This window comes from Cylas formicarius, unplaced genomic scaffold (genome assembly GCF_029955315.1).
Source record: "Cylas formicarius isolate icCylForm1 unplaced genomic scaffold, icCylForm1.1 PGA_scaffold_9__14_contigs__length_23061073, whole genome shotgun sequence".
Classification (NCBI taxonomy): domain Eukaryota; kingdom Metazoa; phylum Arthropoda; class Insecta; order Coleoptera; family Brentidae; genus Cylas; species Cylas formicarius.
Window position 1 is genome coordinate 12,606,376 of NW_026844365.1, and position 27,282 is coordinate 12,633,657.

The 27,282-nt window shown below is 34.8% G+C and overlaps 1 protein-coding gene across 1 annotated transcript in view; it reads right to left on the bottom strand.

Annotated features, from left to right (window-relative positions):
- LOC132707058 (discoidin domain-containing receptor tyrosine kinase B-like) overlaps nucleotides 1-27,282 on the bottom strand; it is a 210,254-nt gene that overhangs the window by 8,319 nt on the left and 174,653 nt on the right. Inside the window, exons 8-14 of the mRNA XM_060678712.1 lie at nucleotides 26,089-26,296; nucleotides 15,814-15,918; nucleotides 10,454-10,629; nucleotides 10,240-10,403; nucleotides 9,619-9,880; nucleotides 7,515-7,652; nucleotides 1,865-2,163 (exon numbers count right to left, since the gene is read on the bottom strand). Of these exons, the coding sequence (XP_060534695.1) occupies nucleotides 1,865-2,163; nucleotides 7,515-7,652; nucleotides 9,619-9,880; nucleotides 10,240-10,403; nucleotides 10,454-10,629; nucleotides 15,814-15,918; nucleotides 26,089-26,296 (1,352 nt within the window). The remainder of the gene's footprint in view (nucleotides 1-1,864; nucleotides 2,164-7,514; nucleotides 7,653-9,618; nucleotides 9,881-10,239; nucleotides 10,404-10,453; nucleotides 10,630-15,813; nucleotides 15,919-26,088; nucleotides 26,297-27,282) is intronic.

A 27,282-nucleotide genomic window follows, 5' to 3' on the forward strand; every position in this document is an offset into this window, starting at 1 on the left:
ATAATAATAAAGTTTCAGTCACTTAAAAAATCGTCACTATCGCTACTGTCGTCACCTAGTTCAATGATCAATTCTGAAACTAATTACGCCGAAGTATGTTTATGGTACCATCACTAAATTTTGGTGCAGTGTCATTTCTTCTTATATGAGCTATCAACTCAGACCAAATCATCTCAATTTGGCAAATATACAATGATAATGATTTAATCTCAAGATGTTATGTCCGTTTTGTTGTGCTATCGAATCGATTTTGTAGTCTTTATTAAAATATTTTATTTTTAATAATTCCTGAAGTTGTTTTTTCGTGTAGCTCTCTTAAAAATATAAATCATTTTCGTACAGAAATTCTTTAATTTCTTCTTTATTGGAAGAAGTATTCGGAATTTTTCTAATTTGAGCTGAATGATACGAGGCATTATCCAACACAACAGTATTTGGCGATAACCTTGACAAAAGTTTATTTTCAAACCAGTCCTCTAATATTTCCGCGGAACTAAAAATTTCTTTGGCAAAACTAATGTTTAAATCTGTCAGCACTTTTTTATGCAGTTCCTCTAGAATTAAAACACAATTCACTTTATAAGGGTCATAGATTATACGTCTAATTAGATCTGCGTGTTGCTCTTTTAAAACTTGTGAAGTTCCACCATCTTCTTTCAGTTTCCTCTTGACTGTCCCATTTGCAACAATGTTTCTTACAGTTGACTTCGAAACTTTGGTCATGTCACTTGTTTTTATTGTTGCTCCTACTTCCCCTTCCGAATTTCTTCTAAAACATTACATGTGAAGGCAAATGAATCCGTTTTTTTTATTTGCTGAGGTAGTTCGTCCTCTAAATTGTCATTAGGTTCGACTACCACCTTGTAGTGCGCCCGCAATAGTCGATGTAAGTTCCTGGAACTGTGCGAGGGGGGTGGGGGTGGGGGTTAAAACGGTAGCGCTGGAAACGGACAGGTAGTATGGAGTTACGAGGTCGGCTCATCGTTTTTGAATCCGACTCAAGGAGTGTTTATTTTTGTTTTGATTGTTTGTCGTGGGGCAGCGTTTGGTTTCCAATACTACTCCTCTCAAGTGTATCCTTGGTTTCTCAAATATACGTGTTTATTTTGCGCCAGAATTCCAAGAGATTTTATTATGTGTTTTCACGAACCGCACAACAGTATCTGAAGACCGCAACAACCTCCACTTCGTTTTCGAATTTTGCGTTGTTTTCCATGTCTTCTGCAAACAGGAGAACATCTGCTTCATTCCACGATCTCCACATTTTAAAGTGTTAAAAAACACGAACTTTCAAAAAATGTTTAATTGTAAGATTCAAATAAATATTGATCTATATTCTTATGACGTACCTTTATCTACCGCGAATATAATATACAGTCTTCAAAAAGACTGTTGCTGTTTACAAATCGAAGAACTATGTAGAAGACGCAAAAGTATAAGAAGACTGTTGTTAGTCGACAGGCACACAAGACAAAAATGATTATTTTCAAACTTACCTGTAAGATAAATAGAGTACAGGTACTAACCCTTACCCTAACCAAAACTATTCAGTGAATACAGCCTCCCCTCACCCGATGTTAAAATAAAAAAATAAAAATACCCCTCAGCATCAATGTTTAATGAAATTTAAAACGGTGCATTTACGTTTCAAATAAAAATTTCAAGTTTGTACAAATATTCGTTACGGTCCATCTCAGGCAAGACCTACTTAATGCGGAATAAACATCTGTTGGGATGGGTTTTACCACGGTCCTGCGAATGTCTGCGGTTAAGGTACTGTAAAATACTTCAAACCAATCAATGCACTACATTTTTGGTCATATTATAACGAGATTCATAGCAAACATTTGATAACCCTCTTTACCTGATAGGATGGCCCTCCGCAGGTCTGATACTCCCGTTCCTGTTTACCAGGAACTGCAGGTACTGGCAAAGGTCCCCCATCTCTCCGTACTCTATCACTGTCCATGGAGGCTGTTCTGTCGTACAAACCCCCAGGACTTTACATATGTTGGTATCGTTCAAACCTGCTAGGAAGCTAGCTTCTCTTAAACCTTCGATAGAGTCCCCTTTAAGCCTCTCTGGATTGGAAGTTCTCACTGCTACCAGTCGGGAAACCCCTGATGTTGCGTCATCCAGATCCTCCGTTTCATAAAGCGATATCTGTAAAAGGTGACCTCCAATTAATCAATAATGGCGAAAACGTTAATGCAAATAACATTATCATATGATCTAAAGTAGTGGTGATCGTTTAAAAAGTGGATCGCACGCAGCTGCAGATTATTTGAAGCGATTTCAAACATTCATGGTAGTCCTTATCATCAAATAAATAGAATGTAATGCAATGACAAAACTAAGCGCAGCCCTGTAGTTATTAATATTAGGCGCTTCAAGATGCTGATGCGTATTAAGTTTTAGTTTGCTTTATAGAATGACTCTTGACATTCTCTATCTCTTCAGTCCTGATCCCCATTAGGGAGTGTGGTGGTCAGCGTAACATCATGGATGATTTTTTCTCCACGCGCTCCTGTCTTTTGTCATCTCGATGACATCGTGCTACAGCTAGTCGTAATCTGGTCTATCGATCGAGTCCAAGAGCGGCCACGTGGTGTACGTCCCTCCACCTTGCTCAGAATTATGAGCCTTCCCATATGGTCCGGATTTTTCCCAATATATTTTAGTTGTTTTAGTCGCATTTTACTAAAAAGCTTGTTGGCAATATTAAGTTCCTTTCCAATAGTCAGTGGGATTCGGAGCATACGTCTAGAACAAAACACCTTGGTAGCATCGATCTTCCTACGTTCCGCCTGTCTGAGAGTTCACAATTCGCAGCCATACGTCAATATTGAGTGAACCAGACCGTTGACTAGCCGGTCTCCCAACAGCCGTCATGTTGCACCTACGCTTCACTTTTTCTTCCAATGTGGATGTATTTGTCAATTGTGATTTGAGGTATACGTTTGAGTTCACGACTTCAAAGCGATTAATATGGTTTAGCTGATTGCTTTCGTTTTCTACCGTATTTACTAAATTGATTAACTCTTCTTGACTGTTACCGAGTAGTGCAGTATCATCTGCAAAGCGTACATTATTTTTTGGCCATTTATTGAAATGTCTTCTTCTCATGTTTCTAGCGACGTTCTCATGACATATTCACCGAACATGTTAAATAGTTGAGGAGTCAATATACACCCCCGGCAAACTCCTTATTTAAGGTAAAATTCCTTTGAAACTGATCCTGTAGTGTGCTGATACAACTGGATGATAAGTGAAGTAATTTGTTGCTTTACCCTCACTTCCTTTAAGATTTTTGCACAGGTGACGCCATATCGAAAGCTTTTTTATTGTCTACGAAACAAATTGAATTCCCTTGCTTTCTCTATGACTTGGCGCATATTCAGATGTTCACGAGTGCCACTGGCACGGCGAAAGCTTCTTGTTCTGCTGGAATTTCTCCTTCTAGAAAAGCTTTCAGTCTTTCATTTATAATTTGCAACATTACTTTACTAGCATGTAAGAGGAGAGAAATTGTACGATAGTTGCTGTACTTATGTATGCTTCCTTTCTTGTGAAGTGTGACCATATTTTATTACAGATCAGAGAAAGTGTTTTTAATCCACGTTCATTATTTCTGCCGTCATTAGGTCAGAACCTGGTGCTTCATGGTATTTTAATTTGTTTATGGTCAATTCGACGTCACTTTTAAGGATGACCGGTTCTTTCGCTGAACTTTCGTGGTGGTCGACATGGTTATATTTTGCGCTGTCCTGTATAATTCTTCGTAATATGATCTCCTGGTTTTTTCTCAGAGTTCCTTTTTGATCTTCGATTGCCCAATTTTATTCTTTTGAAGAGGTCTCCTGGTTGGTTACTTAGACAGTGTCCCCTGATTTATTTGCATATATCACAGAAAAATTGTTGTTTGTTTCTTTTTGCTCCTTGCTTTATTGCCTTGTTCAGGTATGTTAGTTCCTTTTTCTCCTCTTCTGTATGTATGCCCTTCCGGTGGTGAAATCTTATCTTGCAGTTGCTTGCAACCTTAAAATAATTCTTTGAGTGTTGTATTTTCTATTGATGTAGTCATGAACGCCTGGGTTCCTTGGAAAATTTCATCTATGTTTCTTTCTATTAATCTTGTTGATATTATGTGATTGAGATGGAGTTCTATTTTGGCAAATAGGAGCTGATGGTTTACTTCACATATTGCCCCTCGTAATGCACATGCTGTTTAAATGAAGTATTTCCAGCGGGAGATTAAGAAGCTAAACAAAACTAACCAAATATAAGAGTCAAAAGATTCTTCTTCTTCCTGATCAGGGTAACACAACTTTTCGGGCCTCGACACCCATCTCTTGCGAAAATTTGGAAAACTGGAGGCAAAGATGGAACAAAGGCTCGAGAAGGGATTTAGCAGGAACGAACCTTGTAAGCTTTTCAGCACTTCCTCACCTATCCTCGCGATCCCGAACTGTAACCCGTTAATGCTACGTCATCCGAAACAACGAATTTAACAGATTATGCATTCCTTGTCGTGCGGATAGCCGAAAACTCACTGGACCCCTTAACTTTCCTAACAATATACAACATTCTTGGCAGTTTATATCGATTTTACTACACGGCCCGGCCGCAATCCCGGACTCGGGTTGATATTTTCGCTCCGAAGGAGTTTCCCCCCAAAGTTATTGTGACGCTTATTACCGAGTTTGGAGGAATCCGGACCGCCGGGGGAATAATAGCCTTTATTTTGATTATGTAGTTCGGAAAGGCGGCTACTTTATTTGATTATTTATTTGGGGCCCGCGACGTCGGTGGCGGCAAGTTTTAGTTTATGTCCCGAGCGGTGCGGCGTCCCGGACTCGACTTAATAAACTCGGGAGACGGTCGGGACATTGTCTTTCGTCACATAGAAAATGGACGCGAGTTCAAACTTTGTAATTATTCAAATTGCGGAGACGTCTTGACTAGATATTTTGACCGCATTCAACAAACCACCGCATGGGCGGTGGTTTGTTGAATTTGGCAATTTCACGGGGATTTAGACTAAAACACCAAACACCTATTTGTCCTTTCGACTATCAAATCTGAGAAAAAAATATACTTATATTATTTTTATTGTTATTATTATTATTACAAAGAATAAAGTGCAGAGGAGAACCTATTATGCACATTGATAGTAGCATGAGAATGTTATAAAGGGTGATTCAATAAGGGTTTCCACATTAAAATCATAAAAAAACTCGGAAGAATATAAAAATATACAAACATTTTTATTTGCCAGTGTAGTGTATTACAATTAGGTATGAAAGATGACGTCATTCATCACTTTTTGACACAATTCAGGTTCTATTTCGCGTCGAATATCCTGTTTCAGGTCTGGAATAGTTTTTGGCTTATTTCTATACACTCTGCTTTTTAAATACCCCCAAACAAAAAATCTAGGGGAGTAAGACACATGATCGCGGCTGCCAATTGATATCGCTGTTACGTGAGATAATCCGACCATGAAACTTGCCCCCCAGCAATTGCATCGTTTCTCTGGATGTCTGACAAGTGGCTATATCCTGTTGGAAACCACAAATCTTCAATGTCCATACCTTCCGACTGCTCCCAGAAAAAATCAGATATCATGTTTCGATAGCGAACACCATTAACCGTAACAGCGTTCTCCGCATTATCCTCGAAAAAAAGGGCCAATTATTCCTCCGCACCAAAATGCGCACCAAACAGTCACTTTTTGAGGATGCATTGCTTTTTGAACAATCTCTCTTGGATTTTCTAATCCCCAAATACGAGCATTGTGTTTGTTTACAAACCCACCAACGTGAAAATGTGCCTCATCGCTAAAGATGATTTTCGTTGAAAAATGAACCCCTTGTTCTCGTATCCATTCTGCAAATACGCGGCGCTGTTGATGATCTCGAGGTCTCAACTCCTGAGTTATTTGGACTCTATATGGGTGTAGATGCAAGTCTTTTGTTAAAATTGGTTGTTGTTGGTGGTTGATTACGTAAGGCCCACTTGCTGCGATCGATGACAAATCGATGTGTTTGGATCTTCTTGGCTACACTTTCGCGAACAATGGCAATATTTTGATCTGACCGACCTGCACCAGCACGTTGAGGGACTTTGAGGTTAGTTACAGATCCAGTTTGCTCAAATTTTTGAACCACATTCCAAATTGTCCTCTCAGAAGGTCAATGTTGCGAATAGGCTTGCACAATTTTTACACGTTATTCACTCGTATATTGCTCCATGACTAATTTTGTTTATGTTTTGAGGTTAGAAATCTCACATGATAATAAACAAATACAGTGGCGTTTCAAAAATATTTCAGATTGTAATGTAGAAACTCTTATTGAATCACCCGTTACATATAGTAAATATTTAGTTATTGCTGTGAAGCAATACACAGTCCAAGCGATGTTTAAATATAGAAAAATTCGGCGCACACACAACATATGGGAATAAACTGTTCCAATATTTGAAAGTCCTGAAGGCGATGTGAAGTCCCGAATTGTTCCTTTATTATTTTAAATGGATGACCACTGCTTAAGACCATTGCTTAAGACCACAAAGGGAACGTCAGAGGGAAATTGGTCAGGCGCAAACTTATATATTTGAATGACATCCCCTTGCAGCCGACAATGTTGGCAGACTAAGTATTTTGAGACGGTCATCGTAAGGTGCATGTCTAAGCGCGTAGCATCTGGAAACCTACTTTACGTTTATTTACCATTCTAGAGAGTGGAGCTAGTACAATTCAGTATCATAAAGCGCATCCCTTTGAAATATTCATCGTTATATATGTATTCCTTCCACTTCCGTCCATTCCTGACTCCGTTGCAGAAAGAGGCGCATTCTCTACTGGAGTATTAGGCGTTGAATAAATAGGCTTGTGATTTCTGGACTGACTTCAGCGAGTGAGGCAAGCTATCAAATGCCTTTTTGTAGTCAATGTAGGCTACATATAAGTTTTTTGCCACTTTTCTAGCTTGCTCACTGGCTATAGCATCTATGGTCAATTGCTCTTTGCATCTATTATCGTCTGCCTCTTCTGCACCCTTTCTGCTCTCCAGGTAGTAACGCATGTCTATCTAGATGTTTATAGGTCTGATTGCAGATGATGGTAGTAAGTGTTTTATACAGCGTTTGTAGGCACGTGATGGGTCTATTTTGCCGGATCAGGGGTTCCTGTTCCCCGTTGGGTGGGGCGGGTAGGGGGGAGGTTTTCGGAAGGAGATATGTGGTGCGCGTGGTAAGAAAGGCCGGGATTGCCTCAGCCTGATGCATGATGGATGTTAATTATTATTATTATTATTATTATTCTTATGATTATCATCAATTTTAAAGACAAGAAAATTCCTACCTAGATGGACATTCCATTGAGTATTTTAAATACTTGAAATAATTGATTTTTATTTTATCTATCACAACGAATGCTGCGTTTTTTTAATCTTCGTAAATAAATTATGTTATTATTACTGATTCTATTATTATTATTAAAAACTACTTACGTCACCGGCGTGACAAGTGCCCAACTTTTCGACGGGCCTCAGCGAGTACCTCGAAATGGGAACCAATTCGACCTCCTTGCAGTTGTATGGGTGGCCCATACTGGGGACGATATTCCAGCAGACTATAGGTGGCGACACCTAGATTGAAACCAAAGTGAGTTTAAACTTGTACCCTATAGTCAAAGAAAATGTCGGGGAAGTTACACTTTAAAAAGCGCCCTCTCGAAAACGAGGTCGCCGCTCATTTTATCCTGTGAGCGCGCGGGGTGGGGGAAATTTATTATTATCCGGTATTTTTCATTACTTAACATTTCGCAGAGTTGAAATTTCATTTCTCACTCCTCCCGGCTAATGCCACTTAATTTATTAGAACAGCTCGCTGATTTATTGGACGGGAGAAAAGAGGAATATTACGGGGAACAAGCTTTCGGGGTTTTCCGTCCCTTTGAATAATCCAATATCCCGCTTCTGAGTTCTTATTGTTCAGAGCGCCGCAGTCCTATGACAAACGGCGCCGGTCTTAGATACAAGCTAGATAGATTTTTTCTTTTGGCTTTGTTTTTTGTCGCCCGTTTGATGTATTAATTAAGTATTTAACACGTTTTGCCTAACTGCTGCAATGTGGTGATAAACATCCCGGCTAGTTTCCTAGGTTATTGCTTGAAGGATATATACGTTTTACTAACTAGCTTAGCGTTTAACTTGGAAGAGAGACTTATTTTTTGAAAAATCACTGACTTTTTATTACGCCCCAATATCATAAACTGAAAACACTTTTTGTTAGCAATAGGTTTCATCCTTATATCTGGAGTATTAACCTTTAAAAGAAGTATTGAAAATATACCTAATGTTGCCAACAAGTGACATAATGTGAGTAGCTTTAAATTCAACAAGAACTTATACGGGTGTTATATTGAACCTCAATAAAAATAAATATCTCAAAACGTACGTAGTATTTAAATATAAGATAAATTACATACTTAGCATATTTCTTGTATTTTAACAATGAATTCCAAAAATGTCGAAATATATGGGGTGTTTAAATTTAAAATAACGAAGTTGATGTCGGTGGGGACACTTTTGGAACACCCCGTATTAACAAAATTATAATATTTTAAATCTTCAGGAGAGTCCAAGAAACTTTTGTACGAACCTTTGTTTCGGATCTCCTATGGGTTTCCAGATCATTTTATTTGGCACACGGTGTACATACATTTGATATAATATAATTTGAACCAAAGAAAAAAACGCATTGGATTTTAAACAAATTTAATGCTAAACCCATCTTACTGTAAAACACCATGTTCTACTGGAGATATTAAATTGCTTGCATTGCATTTTTATACGAGGCATCATCGAGACTTTTGCGTCTTGTAGAATTAATAAAAAATAAATATTGTTTAATCCAACTCAAACGGCTAGTTTTATATTTGGATTTGCCTTTTTTTACTGATCTGGCCTTTCGGCCCCACATTGTGTAATGTAAATATAAAAAAGTAAAAATTAATAATCACAATCGATAATAATTCTAATACTTATATTTATTGTGCTTTTATACTAGGGACTTATTTTACTTTAAACTAATTTAGTTCGCTGCATTTTTTTTAGTTTATATATTTAACTTTATTTTTCAACTTCTTTGACGTTTAAAACCTTTGCCGTTGTCTAGAAAACGGTGGAATATTCGACACCCATCGCTGGAACAGCGAAGTGCCAGTTAGTCGAAAAGTGAGACCGTGCAGCGCGGGCATATAGTCATGTAGTCAACTGATATAAATGGGGGTTATATAAATTATTTGTAGAGCCTACAACGAAGGGCAGCGTGTAAATAGTTAGTGACTTTGTTATTTTAGACGACATAAATTTTCAATTGCGCATAGTGACTTGTTTAGCTTCAACTTGTTGAAAATAATCGTTTCCGTCGCTTAATATCAATTTAAACGCGAGAAAAAAACCGCCAAGTCTTAATGACCCCCTGTGCCCATCCAAAAAACAAAAATAAAAGTTGATAATCACGCTCACGAACGGCGACAAGCGCCCAACAGGCTGCCGTCGGTGGAGAAGAAAACAGGCAAGAAAAAAAAACGCTCGCGTAATTTATCACCCTGTGTTTTTCCCTCGGCGCGGTGTGATATCGTTTTCTATCCGCCGGGTCGACGGGAGCTCTGGGAAAATAATTTCCCAGATTAATCATCTTCGACTTCGGGCTCATCGTAGGCGTGCTCTGCAAACTCCTGTAGTGTAGAGGTGTCCCGTTGCTCTGGTTGGGCGGCGATTCGAGGAAATCCGGCGAGTCAGGCAGCGGCGGCACTTCGGGGGCCGCTTCGTCCGTCTCCTCGTCGGGTTCGTCGATGTTAGCAGAACACCTGATAGTTGGTTATCAAAACTTATTTAGAAAACGGAATATAGAGGGACCAAACTTGAGGTAGTCTGCATCCGACAAATCGTTCGATCGAATTGATAAAACATATTAAAAATTAACAAAAACTTTTGTGTAGCACGCTAAGGACATTTTCACATTACCAGTAGTACTGCCACTACCTTAAATCCTACGTGACACTCATTACAACTTGAAAATCAACCTGTTTATGATTTTATTAACCTGTAGTCGAGTCGAGTTGAGACAGAGAAACCGACAAGTCGTATTATTATTTAATTAGCCGAAATTAAGCTCCTAGCCACCAGTAACACATTTTGATATATTTCCAACCCCGGTTTGCCTTACCTCAGTGTCGAATAATTTGGGGGGCAGTAATTCCCGACCAGTGACGACCTATATTCCTCGTAGGTCATGGGTACGGGATCCATGGTGGGGTCGTGGTGACTCATCGGCGTTATAGGACGGCTCGGCGCTGACGGCTGACTCGTGGAGAAGTTCATCAAGAGATCCTGCAACAGGTGTGTTTTAGACAGGCGTCATGTTTCAGGCAACTACGAACCTTCATGTTGATTTTCATTCCGAACGGGTTTCTCAGGATCGTCGGTGAGCCCTGCAGCTTGTGGCGTTTGTTTATGATTAAGATGACGACGAACACGATCAACAGTAGTAGCATGATGGCCGTCAGCACTCCTATGATCACTTCTACATAAGCGTCTCCTTCTTGTCGAGCAGCAACTACGAAAAGATAGTTGTAAATTGACTTTAAGTACATGGAAGTTCGAAATAATTTTACTAAATCGATACTGGTATTTCGCAAGTATTTATTTTGGGCCGTAATTCATTTTAGACTCCTATTTTCGCAATAATGTACCAGCGCTATTTAAATGTATATCAGGTTTAACCTCTAACCATACTCATCAACATTGTAGTAACTCAATATAGCAAATTCTTAAAGATCAAAACATTGAGTGTTATGGGTTTAAAAGAGTTAATTTACCTTTTATTGCCTTGAAGAAAATTTTGAGCATTAAGTGATAGAGATCACCTTGTTTTGACATCTCGATCTAACGATGAGTATATGAGTTTTTTCTTGTTGTTCAACAAATAGAACAAAATAATTTAAAGCTGTTTGCTTTTTTATAACTAATTATTGAAATTTGTATCCGATATCAGTTGATTTATTTTATTATTTACTGACGTTTTGGTTAGCTGTTAGTAACAAAAAATATTGGTACGTACTCATATTGAACTTATAGAAAACTGACACTTCAATTACGGGTGAGGTAAACCATATTCTTATATTGTTATTTTCGCAAAATCGATGAAACAAAATTTTTAAAAAACACATAACAATTTTTCTTTCTGTTGCTGTAATTGTTTCTTTCAGTTTCTGTTCTCGAAAAACGTAGGCTTCATTTAAAAAATAATTGAAACAATAAACGTGCAAGGTGCAGACGCGTAACTTTTATAAGGGGCATTTTTTTGAATATTATGTTTTATGCAAAAAAAAAAAAAGTTGACTTTTTTATTAAATGAAATATCATTGGCATGGAGATAAATTGAATCCAAAATAGTACTTGCTGAAACTGGGTGAGACCATACTTCTGAAATTATTTGTTTTTAATTTTGAAATAGTGTTCAATCGAACCGAAAAAAATTTAAACTAGGAAATGAACGAAATTCGATTTTTCGATACTGTAGAGGGTGTGTCAGTCAGTCATAAAAACACAAAAATATCTTTTGTTGTGGTAAGTAAGTTAAGTCACACCCTGTAATTAATTTAACTTTCGTCTATGATCTTGCTCGAGATAACATTCGGCTCTGAAAGTCGCTGGTTCTAAGGCAGTTTTTTATTTTTGTAGTTTATACCGGGTGTGTGCAAGAATATTGCGAAAGTTCCAAAATAGAAATAAAATTAGTTAAGTATGAAAAGAAAAGTTTTACTTGTGTGCTTTGTTGTTTTTCGAAGGGAGCTAAAAATGCTAAAAATTTGTGATCCAAATCTTCCTCAGAATATAGAAAAGACGTTAATTAAGTATTTAGGAGAAAAAAAAATTTCACTTCACAATATTGGAATACTTCTGTAGTTGTAAATATTATTTCTTTTCTGGTTTATTAAGCTACTTGTTAATACTTATTTGAAATGAAATTATTGAGGGTTCAGTCTACCTGGTATTATACTTCAAAAAGTTTAGTTCAAGCGTAACACTATTTATTTTAAAATGAGTCAAAGTGAAACATATAATAAAATATGTAAATAATTTACTTTAATCCTTATACAATAGATATATTTATTATCACATGGACTTTGGTAGCGGTTTTGTAGCAAGTAGGTTTCAGTATTATTATTATATGGGTTTGTCTTATGCAGATTACGTGATGACGTATCGCATGGCATGTACCGTGCGTTCAATTTATCTTGATAACATTTTAATTGGCTTTAACTTTTTTGTTTTTAGAGATATCAAGGTAAGCAAAAAACAAAATGTAGGGTTAGTACCCAAGTTTTTTCCCAAGTGATGTATAAACCAAAACACTATCAATTTTCTGACATATAAGCCTACATCATATATTTTTAAATGGAATACCCTTTATATCATATATGTGTTTAATAGAATATCTTATTCTGATTACAATGATGTAACACACTTTATATTTAATTCACCCGTTTTTGACAAATCGGCAAAAATAGGAATTTTTTATATAATTGCAAAGAGTGCCCTAACAGACAAATAAAAATATATTTATGTTTGACATATTAATAAACAACTTTGATAGTTGAATTTTTGTCCAAGCCATTATTGTTATTATGGTTTTTCGCGAATTTTGCATCCGTGAAAGGAGTGATATGCTTCAAGTATACTTTCTGAATAATGAAAGCGCAACCGCAACTCGCCGTCAGCATACTAGATTTTATCCAGAGTGCCGAGCTCCTTCAAAACAGATGTTTCCAAGGCTGGCAAAGAAATTTGTAGAAAACGGTAACCTATTAACGGCTAAAATGGTATACCGGAAGAAATAAAGAAAATAAGGCAAATATACTAGGATTCTATGAAGCACATAAAGTTTCCTCTATTACTAGAGTATATGAAGAGACAGGTATTTCTCGGCGATCAGTTTTCATTTAAATTTCGGAAAACTCAAAAACTAAATGCAGAACAATGACGTAATCAGAATATCAATTTTTTGAAAAACATTTTATGCACTGACGAAAGTTCGTTCACTACAAGAAAGGGTTGAAATAGACAAAATACGCGATATTGGTCTTTAAATAATCCTAGACAAATACACGAAATAAAGACCCACGGATACCAATCATATTGTTGTATGTTGTGGTGTCATAGATGGGCATATTTTGGGTCCAGTATTTATAGATCAAAATTTAAGTCGAAGTCATCATTTGGAACTCTTGGCGCACCAAATAGAACAATATAAAGAAGATTTACCCCCAATTTCATTGTATGAGAAATTTTTTACGTTAGTGTGTCTTGTCATTTTTAGTGTTTTTGTTCTACTTTAATTTGTAAATAATTATTGTTGTTGCCGTCAGTCACGGCACTTTTTGAAGTTATTAAAAATTTCTTGTTTTTTCCGATTTGTCAAAAACCGGTGGACTGAAATATTAAGTATGTTACATCATTGTAACAAATTATTCAATTAAACACATATATAATATACAGGGTGTTTCATTAATAAATATATGATGTAGACTTATATGTCAGAAAATTGATAGCGTTTTGTTTTATACATGACTTGGAAAAAAACTTGCCTACTAACTCTACATGCTGTTTTTTGTTTACCTTGATTTATCTAAAAACAAAAAAATTACAGCCAATTAAAATGTTGTCAATATAAATTGAAATCACGGTACATGTATAAAAGCCCCAATTAAATACTAATATTGACAATGTATTAAATAACAATCTAAATAATAAAAAATAAAATAATAAAAATGGTTACAAATATTAAAACTAAATCTTTTGTGGTTAAGGTTTTACAGTTTATACAAGTTTACACGTACGCAAAAACAATGTTTGCAACATCAATATGAGTCACCACACATGCTGTCGAGTCGACTGTAGATACTTCAAGGCCACTTTGATTAAAATTGGGTTGTTAAATTGGGGGAAAAATTTTAGGGACCTTTCAAATACTTTCAGGTGAATTTGACCCGTTGCGTGTCTGTCAGAATTTTAATACGACGGGACGCACAGAAAAGATGAATCCGCGGTTATTCAAAACAAGTCCGATTGTCCGCGATCGGCGGCGCTTCCGCATAGTAAACAAAAGAACGCGGCGCCGTCGCCTAAAAAAATGGAAAGTCGTTTTTCGCGTTAATGGACCGAAGAATACCGGATTCTCGCAGTTCGTTTCCGAGTTTGTTTCGAATTTTAATTATTTGTTAACCGGGACCCGGCATACTTTTTCCATTCCGCCCCTCTGCGCTTGTAAATTAAAAAACTTTGCTAATAAATCCGACGGGTATTAACGGACGTATGTCGATTACGAACCGTCCGGATTTGGCGGGCGCAAAATAAACTTTTTTTTCGCGAACGGTTTAAAAGGGAAGAAAATGGGGCGGGGCGGAAACAAAAATATGCGTTACGAAGTTGGCCGTGAAAAAAAAAAAGGCCGGATCGGCGTATTGACTTTTAGTCGATCGGTCAATGAGAAAAGTTTTCATGCCTTGTTAATTCGAAAACAGATGAACGTGACCGCAAACATTAATTCTAACTTTTGTAACGTCGCTAACGCCATTTTGTCGCTGCTGTGATTCGAGGACGATTTACACTATACTAAATTACCACTTCTGTCAGAAATTACCGCTAATTACCTTAAGAATTCCCATTTAAATTATAACGAATTTCCTACAATAACCCCTGATTCCATTAAATAAATAACGCCCTTTAAGTAAAGAAAACTTTTAAAATATTTTACATTTTAACCTAAATGTCTAGGGAAAAAATTAAAAAATATATATAAATTTTGAAAAATATTCAAGATATGGTAAAGGATTTTGCCACAGACAGTCTATAAGGAAACATAAGACAAGCAATTTAAACAATTCTTTGGTCAAATTTGATAACAAATTTACAGTCGAGCAGCCAAAATTCAATTGATGTGATGTTAAAAAAAACCATTTTTTCAAAAAAGATTTGATAGTATAGTCAGAAAAAGACACAAATCATATAGGTAATTATATAAGTAGAACCAAGAGCAGGACAGTCGAAGGACACTCGGTAGAACAGAAATTGAAGAGTCAAAATCTAAAAAATGTAACCTATTAAATCAAATTGTTAAAGTTTACATGTTTTTACAAAAGTCGAGCTCTAACTCATTACCTCAAAATTTTCCTCAACTGTATCGAAAATATCCTCAAATTTCATAATATCGTTAATATAGTGCCACTAATTACCATTATTTTTTTCACCAATTCCTTGAAATTACCTTAACATTTCTATCAATTACCACGTCTACACTACACCAAAGTTGCACATTCAAATAGTATCATTGTTCATATCATTTTCGGTGTTTATGATCTCATTATACTAGGAAAGAGGTATGAATTGACACAAAATTTGTATATTATATAGTATATAAATATAATAATATAAATTGACCCAAAATAGGGTTACCTAAACCTCGAACTAAACATGGGCTAGAATTTAATTATACATTATAAGTTGCTTTTGTGTACCTGATGAGCTTTCATAAAAATGTGTAGAATTTCCAACATACAACTATCAAACTCCACTTTTGTATGCTCTTAAAACAAAAATGATGGGGCAAGCAGCAGCAGGAAAAGTGTGACAGTGGAAATATTTGAAATTATCCGGAGTTTCTCCAGAATGCTGCACACAATAATGCCTGTACTGTGTGCAATCGCCGGGAAAAAAGCTGCGCAAAAGAAAAACTTACTTGTTTCGAAAGGTCCCGGGATTTTATCATCCCCCGAGGTGACGATAAGCTCGTTTTCGACTAGATCGAGGGCCTCTTCTTCCGTAACGTTCAACGAAGCGGGCACTGAAAACAACCTACGTTAATATCGTTTACGTATACGCTTAAAGGAGGGACGCGAATTTTCCAATACAGCGGGACACCCACCGGTCTATCAAAATCTCGAAAGGGTCCGCATTCTATTTACAGGGTCAGCGTTCTATACTCGAAGGTAATAATGGATAAATTGAAGCAAACTAATAATTTACGTCGGGTAAAATTAAGTTTTGAAAGGACAAGACAATATTTTCTACAAATTCCGACGGAATATTAAAAAAAAAAACCACTGGGTTTATTTTTTGTAAGGATTTACATATTTCTTCATTTTAGACTATTTTTATTTATTATATCGATTTGCAATGGCCATTTCAACAATCCCAATTCACCAAATTTGATAAAAAATCTAGACCCATATTAAAGCTAAAATAAAGAAATATTCTGCTGGGTCGCGGGTTAGCCCCCATATTGTCAGCCATTTTTCGAGGCCCGGTAATATTATGTGGTGTATGTATCCAAAACTGTAAGTGCAGATGTTCATTGCAAATTTGAGTTTAACGGGATAAACGTCTTTTTTTACTCGAGAATTTCACTTATTCTTACAACCCTGTAAAAATATTTATACCGATTTTATCAAGCATTGATTGACATTTTATTGTCATTGACAGTACGGCTTACTTATACAAAAACGATTTCGCTGAATTTTAAAATATTTAAAATATTTTGATAAACAAGGAATTATTACATACAGAATTAGTCAATAGCCGTGCACCCGACATATATCTTGGGACTTCCATTTATTTATAAAATTTAGTATACGGGGGTTCCTAATTCGGCTGGATCCAATAGTGACATATGCGACGTTGCCACATTTTTTTTTCTCTAAGTCATTAAACTTCCTAATTTTTGGAACGTTTTTAAAATTCGAAGTATTTTTCATGTAACATATTTACAATTCATCATCAGTTTGGCCTATCAGATGTAGAGTGTTCCATTAAAAAAAAACAAACTTTCTTTTTTTTAAAAACACGAATATATCGAATGCGCTTTTGAACTTTCCGACATTTCATAGGATACCCGAGATACGAGGGGCCCCCAAAACTTCAAATTCTTTGGCTTGCAATTCTTATTACTTCCAAAACAAGCAAGGAAAATTGTTATTGGAACTAGGCGTGAAAGTATCTATTTTAAACACCATGTTGATGTTATATTAAACCATTTTCGAGAATTTAAACAAAATGCTAATGATCAGAAATATAAAAAATGTATAAAAAATCGTTATTAAAATTTAAAATTAAATAATGTTGGTAATAGTGCCTTGTTTGAACGCAAACGTAAGATATACTGCAAGTGGAAATGTTTAAACAAAAATCGTCCTATACAAAGTTTGACAGTTTCAATAATATAGTGTTTCTATTTGTTTCTGTTTGAAAGTGAGCGAATTAAACTTCTATTCTCTGATGGACATTACTTTTTTATTTAAATAAAATGACACCTTCGAGACGGAACTGTTTTTGAAAAAATTACTTTTTAAAATGAGTCGTAAGTATGTTGTTAATAATTCGCGACGTTTTATGGTATTTCTTCCAGAACAACTTGTCGAATAGGGATGGAAAAGGAAGCACTATTCTTCCTCAAGAACTGCTAACCGAACCAGGATGTTCTAAAAATGTTGATGTTCCATGTAAAACACCGTTAAGAGCCCCTTTAAATAACAATGTTCGGCAATACATCACTCCAAAAAGTACTCGAAGCAGTGTAAAATTAAGTGCTTGCAAAAGTAATTTCAAATTGTTTTTTTGAACATCGAAGTTTCAAATGCTTAAATGTTCAAAATTGCTGGGTTTCTTTTAATTAGTTATTTCCTAATAAACGAGTTTTTCTCCTTAACTGAACACAATAACAAAATATTACTGCTTTTAATAATATCATTATTTAAAAACAAAGAAAAAAGATACTCATTTTAATATTAGATCCAACTGGTATATTTCTGCTACTTTACACTATCCTAATTCGGTGTTATACCTAGTATTTCGACTCTTATTGGTTCTTTTAAGGCAGCCAAGGTGCTTGTTTTTTTTTTTTTATAAACTTTAGTTTTGAGGTGACCCCAAAGAAAAAAATCTAGGGGATTTAGTAGATAGTCGCTCTTTGTCCCATTCAACGATTAGGAAACATTTAATTCCGGAACTTGCTCTCTTACATTTTGTGAATCATGTTGAAATTATATGCGGATATCTTCAATCGTCCTTGTTTCGCTATTTCTGATACTTGGATATAGCAAAGCTTATTGTGTAATAACTTGCGTTCTTAAAAGGTATATTTGTAACCGATGAAACTACCATTGATTAAAAAAGGCCCCATAATATTTGCACCAATTATTTTTTGATATTGGGACGATGTTCCAGCAGCCAATTTGTATCTTCGAAGTTATTTAAAGAAAAGGTGGCCTAAACCGAAAAGGGATTAGGTTTACTACTTCGTTAAAATCAAAAATTAAATTATACAAAATTGTTATTATATTTATTAATGTCAACCAATGCTTGCTTGGTAAAATCCATATAGCATTTTTTACAGGGTTTTTGTGTTCCACGCGGGCAGAAATTGCAATTGCGGGAGGAAAGTAAGAATAAGTGAGAATCTCGAGTAAATAAAGACGTTTATTCCATTAAACTCAAATTCGCAGTGCACATATGTACTTACAGTTTTTGATATGTACACCACATAATATAAACGGGCCTCGAAAAATAGCGGACAATATGGGGGCTAAGCCGCGACCCACCAGAATATTTCTTTATTATAACATTAATATGGGTCTAAATTTTTTATTAAATTTGGTAAATTTAGATTGCAAATCAATATAAAACAAAGCAAAACATTATTTAATTTTAAATTTTAATAACGTTTTTTTGTAAAAAAAAATATATTTCTGATCCTTAGCATTTTATTTAAATTCTGAAAAACGGTTTAATATAACATACAATTTTTCGAGAAATTTAAAAAACATCAACATAACATAACAATTTTTCTTGCTTGTTTTGCAAGTAATAAGAATGGCAAGCCAAAGAATTTGAAGTTTTGGAGCCCCGCTCGTATCTCGGATATCCTATGAAATGTCGGAAAGCTGAAAAGCGCATTTGATATTTTCGTCTTAAAAAAAATCAAGTTTGGTTTTTTTGAATGGAACACTCGATATCTTATAGGCCAAACTGATGATGAATTAAAAATATGTTACTTGAAAAATATTTAGAATTTTAAGAACGTTCCAAAAATTCAATAAAATATAGCGTTTACCTTTAAAAATAAGAAAGTTTGGTGGCTTAGGGAAAAACATAAATGTGGCAACGTCGCCTTTGTCACTATTGGAACCAGCCTTAGATATACATCGGTTGCGCGGCTATTGACTAATCCTGTATATAATAGTTCCTTGTTTATCAAATTAGTATGAAATTTAATTACCTGAGCCTATGGCCGACACCGAAATTCAGCGAAATTGCTTTTGTATAAGTAAGCCGTACTTAAAAATAAATCGATATTAGATTCTCGATTATATAAAGACGTTTATTCCGTTAAACTCAAATTTGCAATGCAGTTACAACATAATATTAACGGACCTCGAAAAATAGCGGACAATATCGGCGCTAAACCGCTACCCGCCAGAATAGCTAGATTTTTTATCAAATTTCAACACGACCTCATGAAAGCTACTGTTTAATCAACCCATTGAGGAAGAAAGAGCAGAGAGCTGGCTCCTGCAAGAAGCTTAAGTCATTCAGTAGCACCTTTACATACCTAACTTACAAAACTAACCAAAACTATAATTTGAATATAAAATAAGAAATTTTAATTAATTTGTGGAGCATTATATACGCCGCTGCATTTGACCCAACGAAGTCCCCTTAATGCTATTATCATAACTTTTCAGTTCTCTCAAAAATATTTTTCAAATATTATGGAAGTGTTAATTTTTAACCTCAACGCATACAATAATAACTACAAAGACGTCTTTTAAACAGGTAGCTTGAAATTAATCCAACACTTGCAGCACTCTTTGTATCATATTTCAACAATTGTTGGAGGAAGAATGTGTGATGTTGCCACACGTATTTGTTTTATTCTTAACTTTTAGTGACCACTCTGTATATACTGACAATACTATTTATTAATGTCAAAGAATTGGATAATAACACGTCCGGTTTTAATTTTATCACAAAATCTAAATTTTCAATAACATAAAACGACCTAATCATTGACTTCAAATTAATTGCAATTGTCTAAAGTGGATTCGCAAAACCCTTTGCATTTTTCCGTATTCTTTTTCGTCTGCACGATCGTGTTGCTGTTAATCTAAACAACACGCCCGGACTTTTAATTACGGCCGAAAGATTGATCGTCTGAATTTACCCGAACTCATAAAAGAACAGCAAACTCGCGGATTATGCATGTAAAGTGACTTTTTCTGATGATATCTCCGCTCGTTTCGCGAACGCCTCGTAAATGATTTAGTAGACGTTTTAAAAATGCGGAATAGACCATTTATAACGTACTTTTATATAAGCTAACAAATGCAAATGCGAGATAGAATTTATGTCAGGTGCTAGACTGTTGCTTTTGAATGTTAAAAACTTTACGATCTCGAACGTTCGACGAGAGAAACGTTCGCGTTTTACGTTCCCCGCCTTGAGCAGATTTTCTCTTCGGGGATTCTTTACAACCCCACTTTTCGAGAATGTAAAGTCTTTATTTTTTAACCTCTACGTAGAGAACGCAAGTAAACGAAGTACCATATATTCAAACACACAAATTACAACCTATTTATCTATGTAAACTCTCCAGTTAACCACAAAATAGTTAACCTGCTTAGTCGATCATTGGACCTCAATTAAGTGATTAACCCCAAATGCTGACACCAAAATTCTGGTCCCTAAAACCAATTAATGGATTTGTGGAGCGTGAAGAAGTGATATGAAAGATAAAATATCTTCGATAATGCTATTAAAAATTGATCAGTCATTAAAATACGAAGAAATTACTTTCCAAACACAATTGTGGGCGCAAAATGTTTTGCATACTTTATTATCTCTGATACTCTTATAACTTATAATTCAAGGAAAACTTGTAGGAAAGAGGCCTATTAAAGGTGTCAGTATTCAAAATGAAAGATATTTAGTATATAAATTTGATCATCAATATTAAACGTTGTCAACGTTAAACCTTTCCTTTTTTAAGTGTACAACCTTTACGCAGAGAAAGCAAGTAAAAATAGTAACATATCTAACCCACAAGCTGCAATACGTACTATTAGTTAACCCCTAAATTAGTAATCGCAATGTAGCTTGCCGTCCATTTAATTTTAATGAAGCGATTAACCCCACACACGACACTAAAATTTGCATATTTGTACTTAAAATTTTGAAACGAGAAAATATTAAAAATAAAATGTATAGCAAAATGTTAAGAAAAATGCATTAAGAAATACTTGGCAAAGCAACTATGTGCCCAAGATATTACAATTGTGCATGCTTCCTGAAGATCAAAAGGCTGCTTTGTAGTCCCTACCTGAGCCTGGAGCCTATAATCCTACCAAAAGGAACAAATGGAAATTGAGATATTGAGAGGAATAAAGTATGACACTCTCCAATTGATAATCCGAGAAAAAATTGTAGAAAAAAGATCCATTGAAGCAGAAGAATTATCGGGGCCTGACCTATTTTAGGCTTAAGCATCCAAAACAAAAAATTGCCAACTTTGGAAGCGCAGACTATTAACCCCAAATCTGCCACCAACTTTTTAAAAAATATTACTTTTATCTAAGCTAACTAAGCCGATTCCGCACAAACTAACTTTCAAATGTGCTGAGAGCTGAAAAAAAGTGATATTGAAAATAAAATGTAAATCCAAAAATTGATTAGTCATCAAAATACTAAGAAACATCTGTGTCAACTTTATTGTCAAACTTAAATTGCTTAAAGAGGTTAGTTTGTAGTCGCGATCTGAGTCTGGAGCAGTTTCTACTGTGGAAGTTGGAAGTCTTGATATCTGTTATGAGCGAATCAGAAGTATTCGAAAACTATAACGAAAACCCAAGAGTTGAAAAAATTAAATTTGCAATGTAACCGTCACATTTGGGGTCTCAGCTTTTAAAATTAATGATCGTTCGTATATCAACTTAAGTCTCAACGCAATACACCGATTAACCCCAAATCTGCCATAAAAATTTTATTACATAATCGTTTGTGTCATTGGGTGGTTAAAATTTATTTTAAAATGATAATAAAAATTTTTTACTTGACAGTCTCAAATTAGTGAAGTGTTCGAATATCGCCAGCAATTTAAACTGATACCCGACCCATTTACAATCAACATACCAAACAAATTTTCCAAATCGACTTCCGATGTAACGCGACTCGGTTCGTCATTATAGATAATTTCGAACACAAACAATCCCCGTTACGCTTTGACAAAATAATGCACGCGAGAGGGCGTTCGAAAAAATGAACCGTTTTTCCCGGAGCGAGAAGGTTTTTCTGGTCCGGATTTTGCACGAAAAAGTTCGTATCAGCATAGATATAATTAAACCTTATTACGGGAGAACGGTAAAACAAAGAACGGCATTGTGCTTTGGTGGACGATACGTGTCCAATCAGCTCAAAGCATCTCGAAACTGCAGCACGCGTATATCCTTTGCCGAGATGTATTTTACGGTAAAATCTACTCTGTCTCTCTATGTATGTGTGTACCTCTGGTGGCTTTAATAATGAATATTGTAGTTAATTAACGGTGAGTGGAACAGTGCCTTTTTTTGTCGGGTAGCACTGTTGCCACACGGTTCACTTAATAAGCTTGAAAATGGTAAAGAAATGCATATGAAGAAAAAAAGTATAATCTAATAATTAATTTTAAAATATGATCAGTTATTGCGAACCAGTTATTTAGCTATATGACGTTTCCATGAGAAAGACATTTTAAAATTGCCATTTATGGCTGGTCGTTGTTATAGCTTTCTCTCCTCCTCATGCAATAGCGAAAAAATGAAACACAACCTGTGTAAATGAGACCAAAGTTACTACATAAATAGTAAACTATTAGTTCAATTCCGTGAGGATGATGTTGGAAGTAGGGATGAGATTCGCTTAAGCTTAAGCTTAAGTTTTTATTTTTAAATTTTCCCCCGACATTTTTAGTGAGGATATTGGTACGAGTACATCAAAACAAAACTAAATTTGTGTGATTTTGTACTGATTTACTGGTCTATTGTCAGCACTCTCCACACTGCGTCGACAATTTGTAAAATACGTAAAAAAAACAGAGACACTTTAATCTCTGAATATATTTGTGTTGTCGTTGCTTTGTCTTGACGTGCCTTAGTGTACCAAGTATACTAATTTAAAATTCCAAAATCATCAATTAACAGTAACAACATTTTTACAATGTAAATGCCGTTCACATTTAACAATCCAATGTATACTAATACTAATTCTCATTACTAAAAAATATATGTAAATTTGTTTTATTTTTGAAAATAATTAGAAAACTTTCTAGAAATTAGGATAGTTGTGGTTAATTTAAATCTTTTTTTTTTGCAACACTACACACACTTGAACGTTGGGATAATTTGCGAAATACAAAATGGTTCTGCCAATGTCTCATTTCAAGTCGTCCCAGCTTAATTTCAATAGCATAAAATAAAGTGTGCAAACCACTAGCCAACCATTAGAAAAACGTTGAAAATGTTGAAAATTTACAAGAAAGTTTGTAGTTAAAGTTGAACCTAAAAAGTAGGAAGCAATGTACTGTGAAAGGAAGTTGAGTAGACATGGAAAAACTCATTGAAGTTCTAAATAAATTCCAAAGAAACTGCCTTAAATTTGATTAAAAGCTGTAACTCAGAGGAGTAAATAGCAAAGAAATATTTGGTCTAACTTGCGTTGGAAAAAAGGAAACAAACAGCAAAAGCCAAATTGTCCACAACCGAAGTAAGTTTTGGTGCTCTAACAATCTGGAATGTGCTTTATCATATCTCTAAAGTCAGGTGGACGGAAAACGGTGAATAGTTAAAATAAATATTAAAATTCGTTTTCCATTTAAGGTGCTTCAAGGAGGGTACGAATAGGGAAATACGGGATGTACATTGGATCGTGGATAGAAAGGGCGAATAATGATTTAACTACGGTTTCCTACCTAAGAGGTTGCTTATTGAGTAGAATTCGTTCGAGAAAAATGTAAAAAGTTAAAACGGTGCTGGCAAATATTTCTTGAAAAAAGGTCTTGTTAATATACATTCCGAGCAAACATGCTAATTATGTTAAGGTGATAAATTAAAAATTAATAAACTAAGTTTTTTAGTCTACCGAAATTTTGGCCCAATCAGAAAATAAAGTCACTTTTTTTTTTGTTTTAACACTTCCAATTAAAAGTAATCTACTGTTTGAACATTAGAATTTTGTAATTTATATGCAAACGTGTGCGCATATAAATGACGTGCAAGTGTATATATTTGAATAAACTCGTTATTATAATCCTGTCTGGCGCAAATGTTAAAGTATTTGGAGATTTGGTGAATAGATAATAGGATTCATATTCGCTAAAAGATAAACCTTATAAAAAGTGTCTAAAATATGATATCTGAAATTAAATTTAATGTTTCATGTAAATCAAACGAGTTGTTGTAATGTTAATTGCGATTACTTATCTAAAACATTTAGATTATGAAGACAAGGAAGCTTACTTATTTTTTCATTTTTCTTTAAAATAACGGAAAAGTAAAGTTAAATAATTTGTTTTGACAAATACCATTCCTTGGAGAGAATTTTGTATGTTGAAATAATTATTTATGCGCCACAGTAAAAAATTAATACCTTATAGCATATACCAAAATATGAAAAAAAAGCGGCTCGTAAATGGCTGAATAGCTAAACTGACACCTCTGGATTTATCTATTTATCTATACATGGATTGGAATATATAACAGTAGGAACATATTTTGGGATGGTTCTTTGTTCTTTTTTATTGGACGGCACGTATGTTATAATTAGTTAATTGTTAATGTACTCAGTAAATAATTTCTTATTATTTGAACAATTAATATTGTAATATTATAGGCAACAATCTTTTTAGTACAGCTTTAAAAAATGCATTTCATAACTACCTAATCCCCAACTGCTTTAAACTTTTCAAGAAAGTGGATTATTTATTTTAGCTTATAATCTAATTTTTAATTCAATTAAGTCAGGGAAAATATTATTTCAATCACAGTCAGGAAATATCATACTCTAAATTTTTAAATTTTGATAGTGACAGCGACGATAAAGTTAGTAACAAAATTAATCATTTCACAATTGAACCATTGCCTTAATGAGGTGGATATAGATTTTAAAATCGAAACAAAACATCTGGGCTTATAGAGGAATACTAACCGACAATTTACTAAACATGACAATGGACTCAGTCAACACTGGATCACTGGAGGAGTCACTATATCCAGTACCAGTATATGATTATTCTTGAGCAATAGTGACAGAAGTTCATGCTTTCGTCAGATTTTTTTCAATATTTGATAATATAACAGGATCAAGCAAAATAAACAGAACCGTCCTTAAGCTTAAATCTTTAAGATACCTTCATTTTTTCCATCTCACTTGCAAAATTTTTAAAAACCAATCTCTATTTGGGTAAAAAGTTCTTTTAGCTTCGCTATAAGAAGGCATTATTTCAAAGAACCTAAATTGGTTAAAAAATTACCATTAAAGAGTCTAAACGACTTACCTTCACTTAATTACAAAAACATTTTTGACAATATAATATTTTTGATAATTATATTTGTTTGCTCGTGGTTCTCATTTGTAGTAAGTAGAAAATATTTATGTGTAACTTATTTATAAAAATAGTAAAACTTTTTTGTTTGAATTTGTCATCATTAATTTTAACAATAATAATTTTTGTTTCATTACTCCTCCCATAACGTTATTAAAGTTCTTATTAGCGCCAAACACGATTTCTTTCTGTTATCCTATCGCACCAAATCGGGCATTTTAATTTTAACCAGCCCCCTCCCGGAGGACAATTCGCCGTCAATCTATAAAATTCCAAACCCGCCGCCGCGGGTCGAATCGTCGCCTCGACGCTGTCGTAATTCAAGTTTCCGGGGGTAAATTAAAAGCGAGACCGTGCGCCGACCAAAACATTCGACAAAAAACTCACCCGAGTCAAATACAACTTCGCTGATCATCATTCTCTGGTCTGCGAAAAACAAACGGAGCTTAATGAAACGGGCCAGCCGCTGATGAAGATTGATGGTAACGTTGCGAGCGTTCTCCAACACCCTGTCGGCGATGTAAGTGTACGAGAGGATCGGTCCGTTGTAAAAACGACCGCCGACGCTGAACATCACTTTCGCCTTTGAGAATACCTGCGAGGAGGAGACGCTGTTTATGAAGAAGTTGCCGAAGGGGTCAGTAGATATGCTACGCGGCTTCTGTGACACCACCCCTCGGAAAATAATTATGTCAATTGTGGATAAAAATAGTTATCAAATAATAAAAATTACGATATAGCTGCATTTTGGTGGAGGTATATAAGTAAAAACGCAGTGTCAAATGTGTGCTAAAAAAGTTATCCAATGTCAAAAGTCAAAATGTTATTTTCTTTTTATTTATTTTTTCGCGATTTTACCCCACCTGCGGGATATTGTAGTCCACGATCTGTTAGGGCGGAGTTTAATAGAAAAATACTGTATTTACATCATGAAAATATTGTTAATAATATTTATATGTCAATATTTTAATCCGATTCGTGCCCTTCAAAGTCGACTTAAGGAATTTTCGCTTCTCATATTATGAACTCAAAGTTTATATGCTAATAACTGTGACACTTTCACTTTCAAAATTTTATTACCAATATAGGACAATTGTGACTAGATGTTTGGCGAAACGTCAGCAAGTTCAGTTCATCAACAACCAACGCAGGAGAACTCCAGAAGATTTGTAAATGGTATGGCAATGGCACTAGTAATAAATACGTGTATTTAAGTATTTAATTTAATATTATAATATATTATTATTATTATTATTATTATTATTATTATTATTATTATTATTATTATTATTATTATAATATATTAAATATATGAGCCATATGGAAAATAAAGTACTCTTAATCAAGGCCACGAAGGACTGACTAAGAGATTCCGCTCCTTTTGAGAGTATATTATTAACATTATATTGTATATGTATATTAAATAAATAAATAAAATAAATCAAAAATTTTCACTTTTGACTTTGAAATACTTTTTTTGCGCAAAAGACATCGATTAAAAAGATCGGAATTTTCGTTATTTGAAATATTTATTTTCACCGAATTACCTTTATTACTTAGATTACTGCATTAAACTATGAC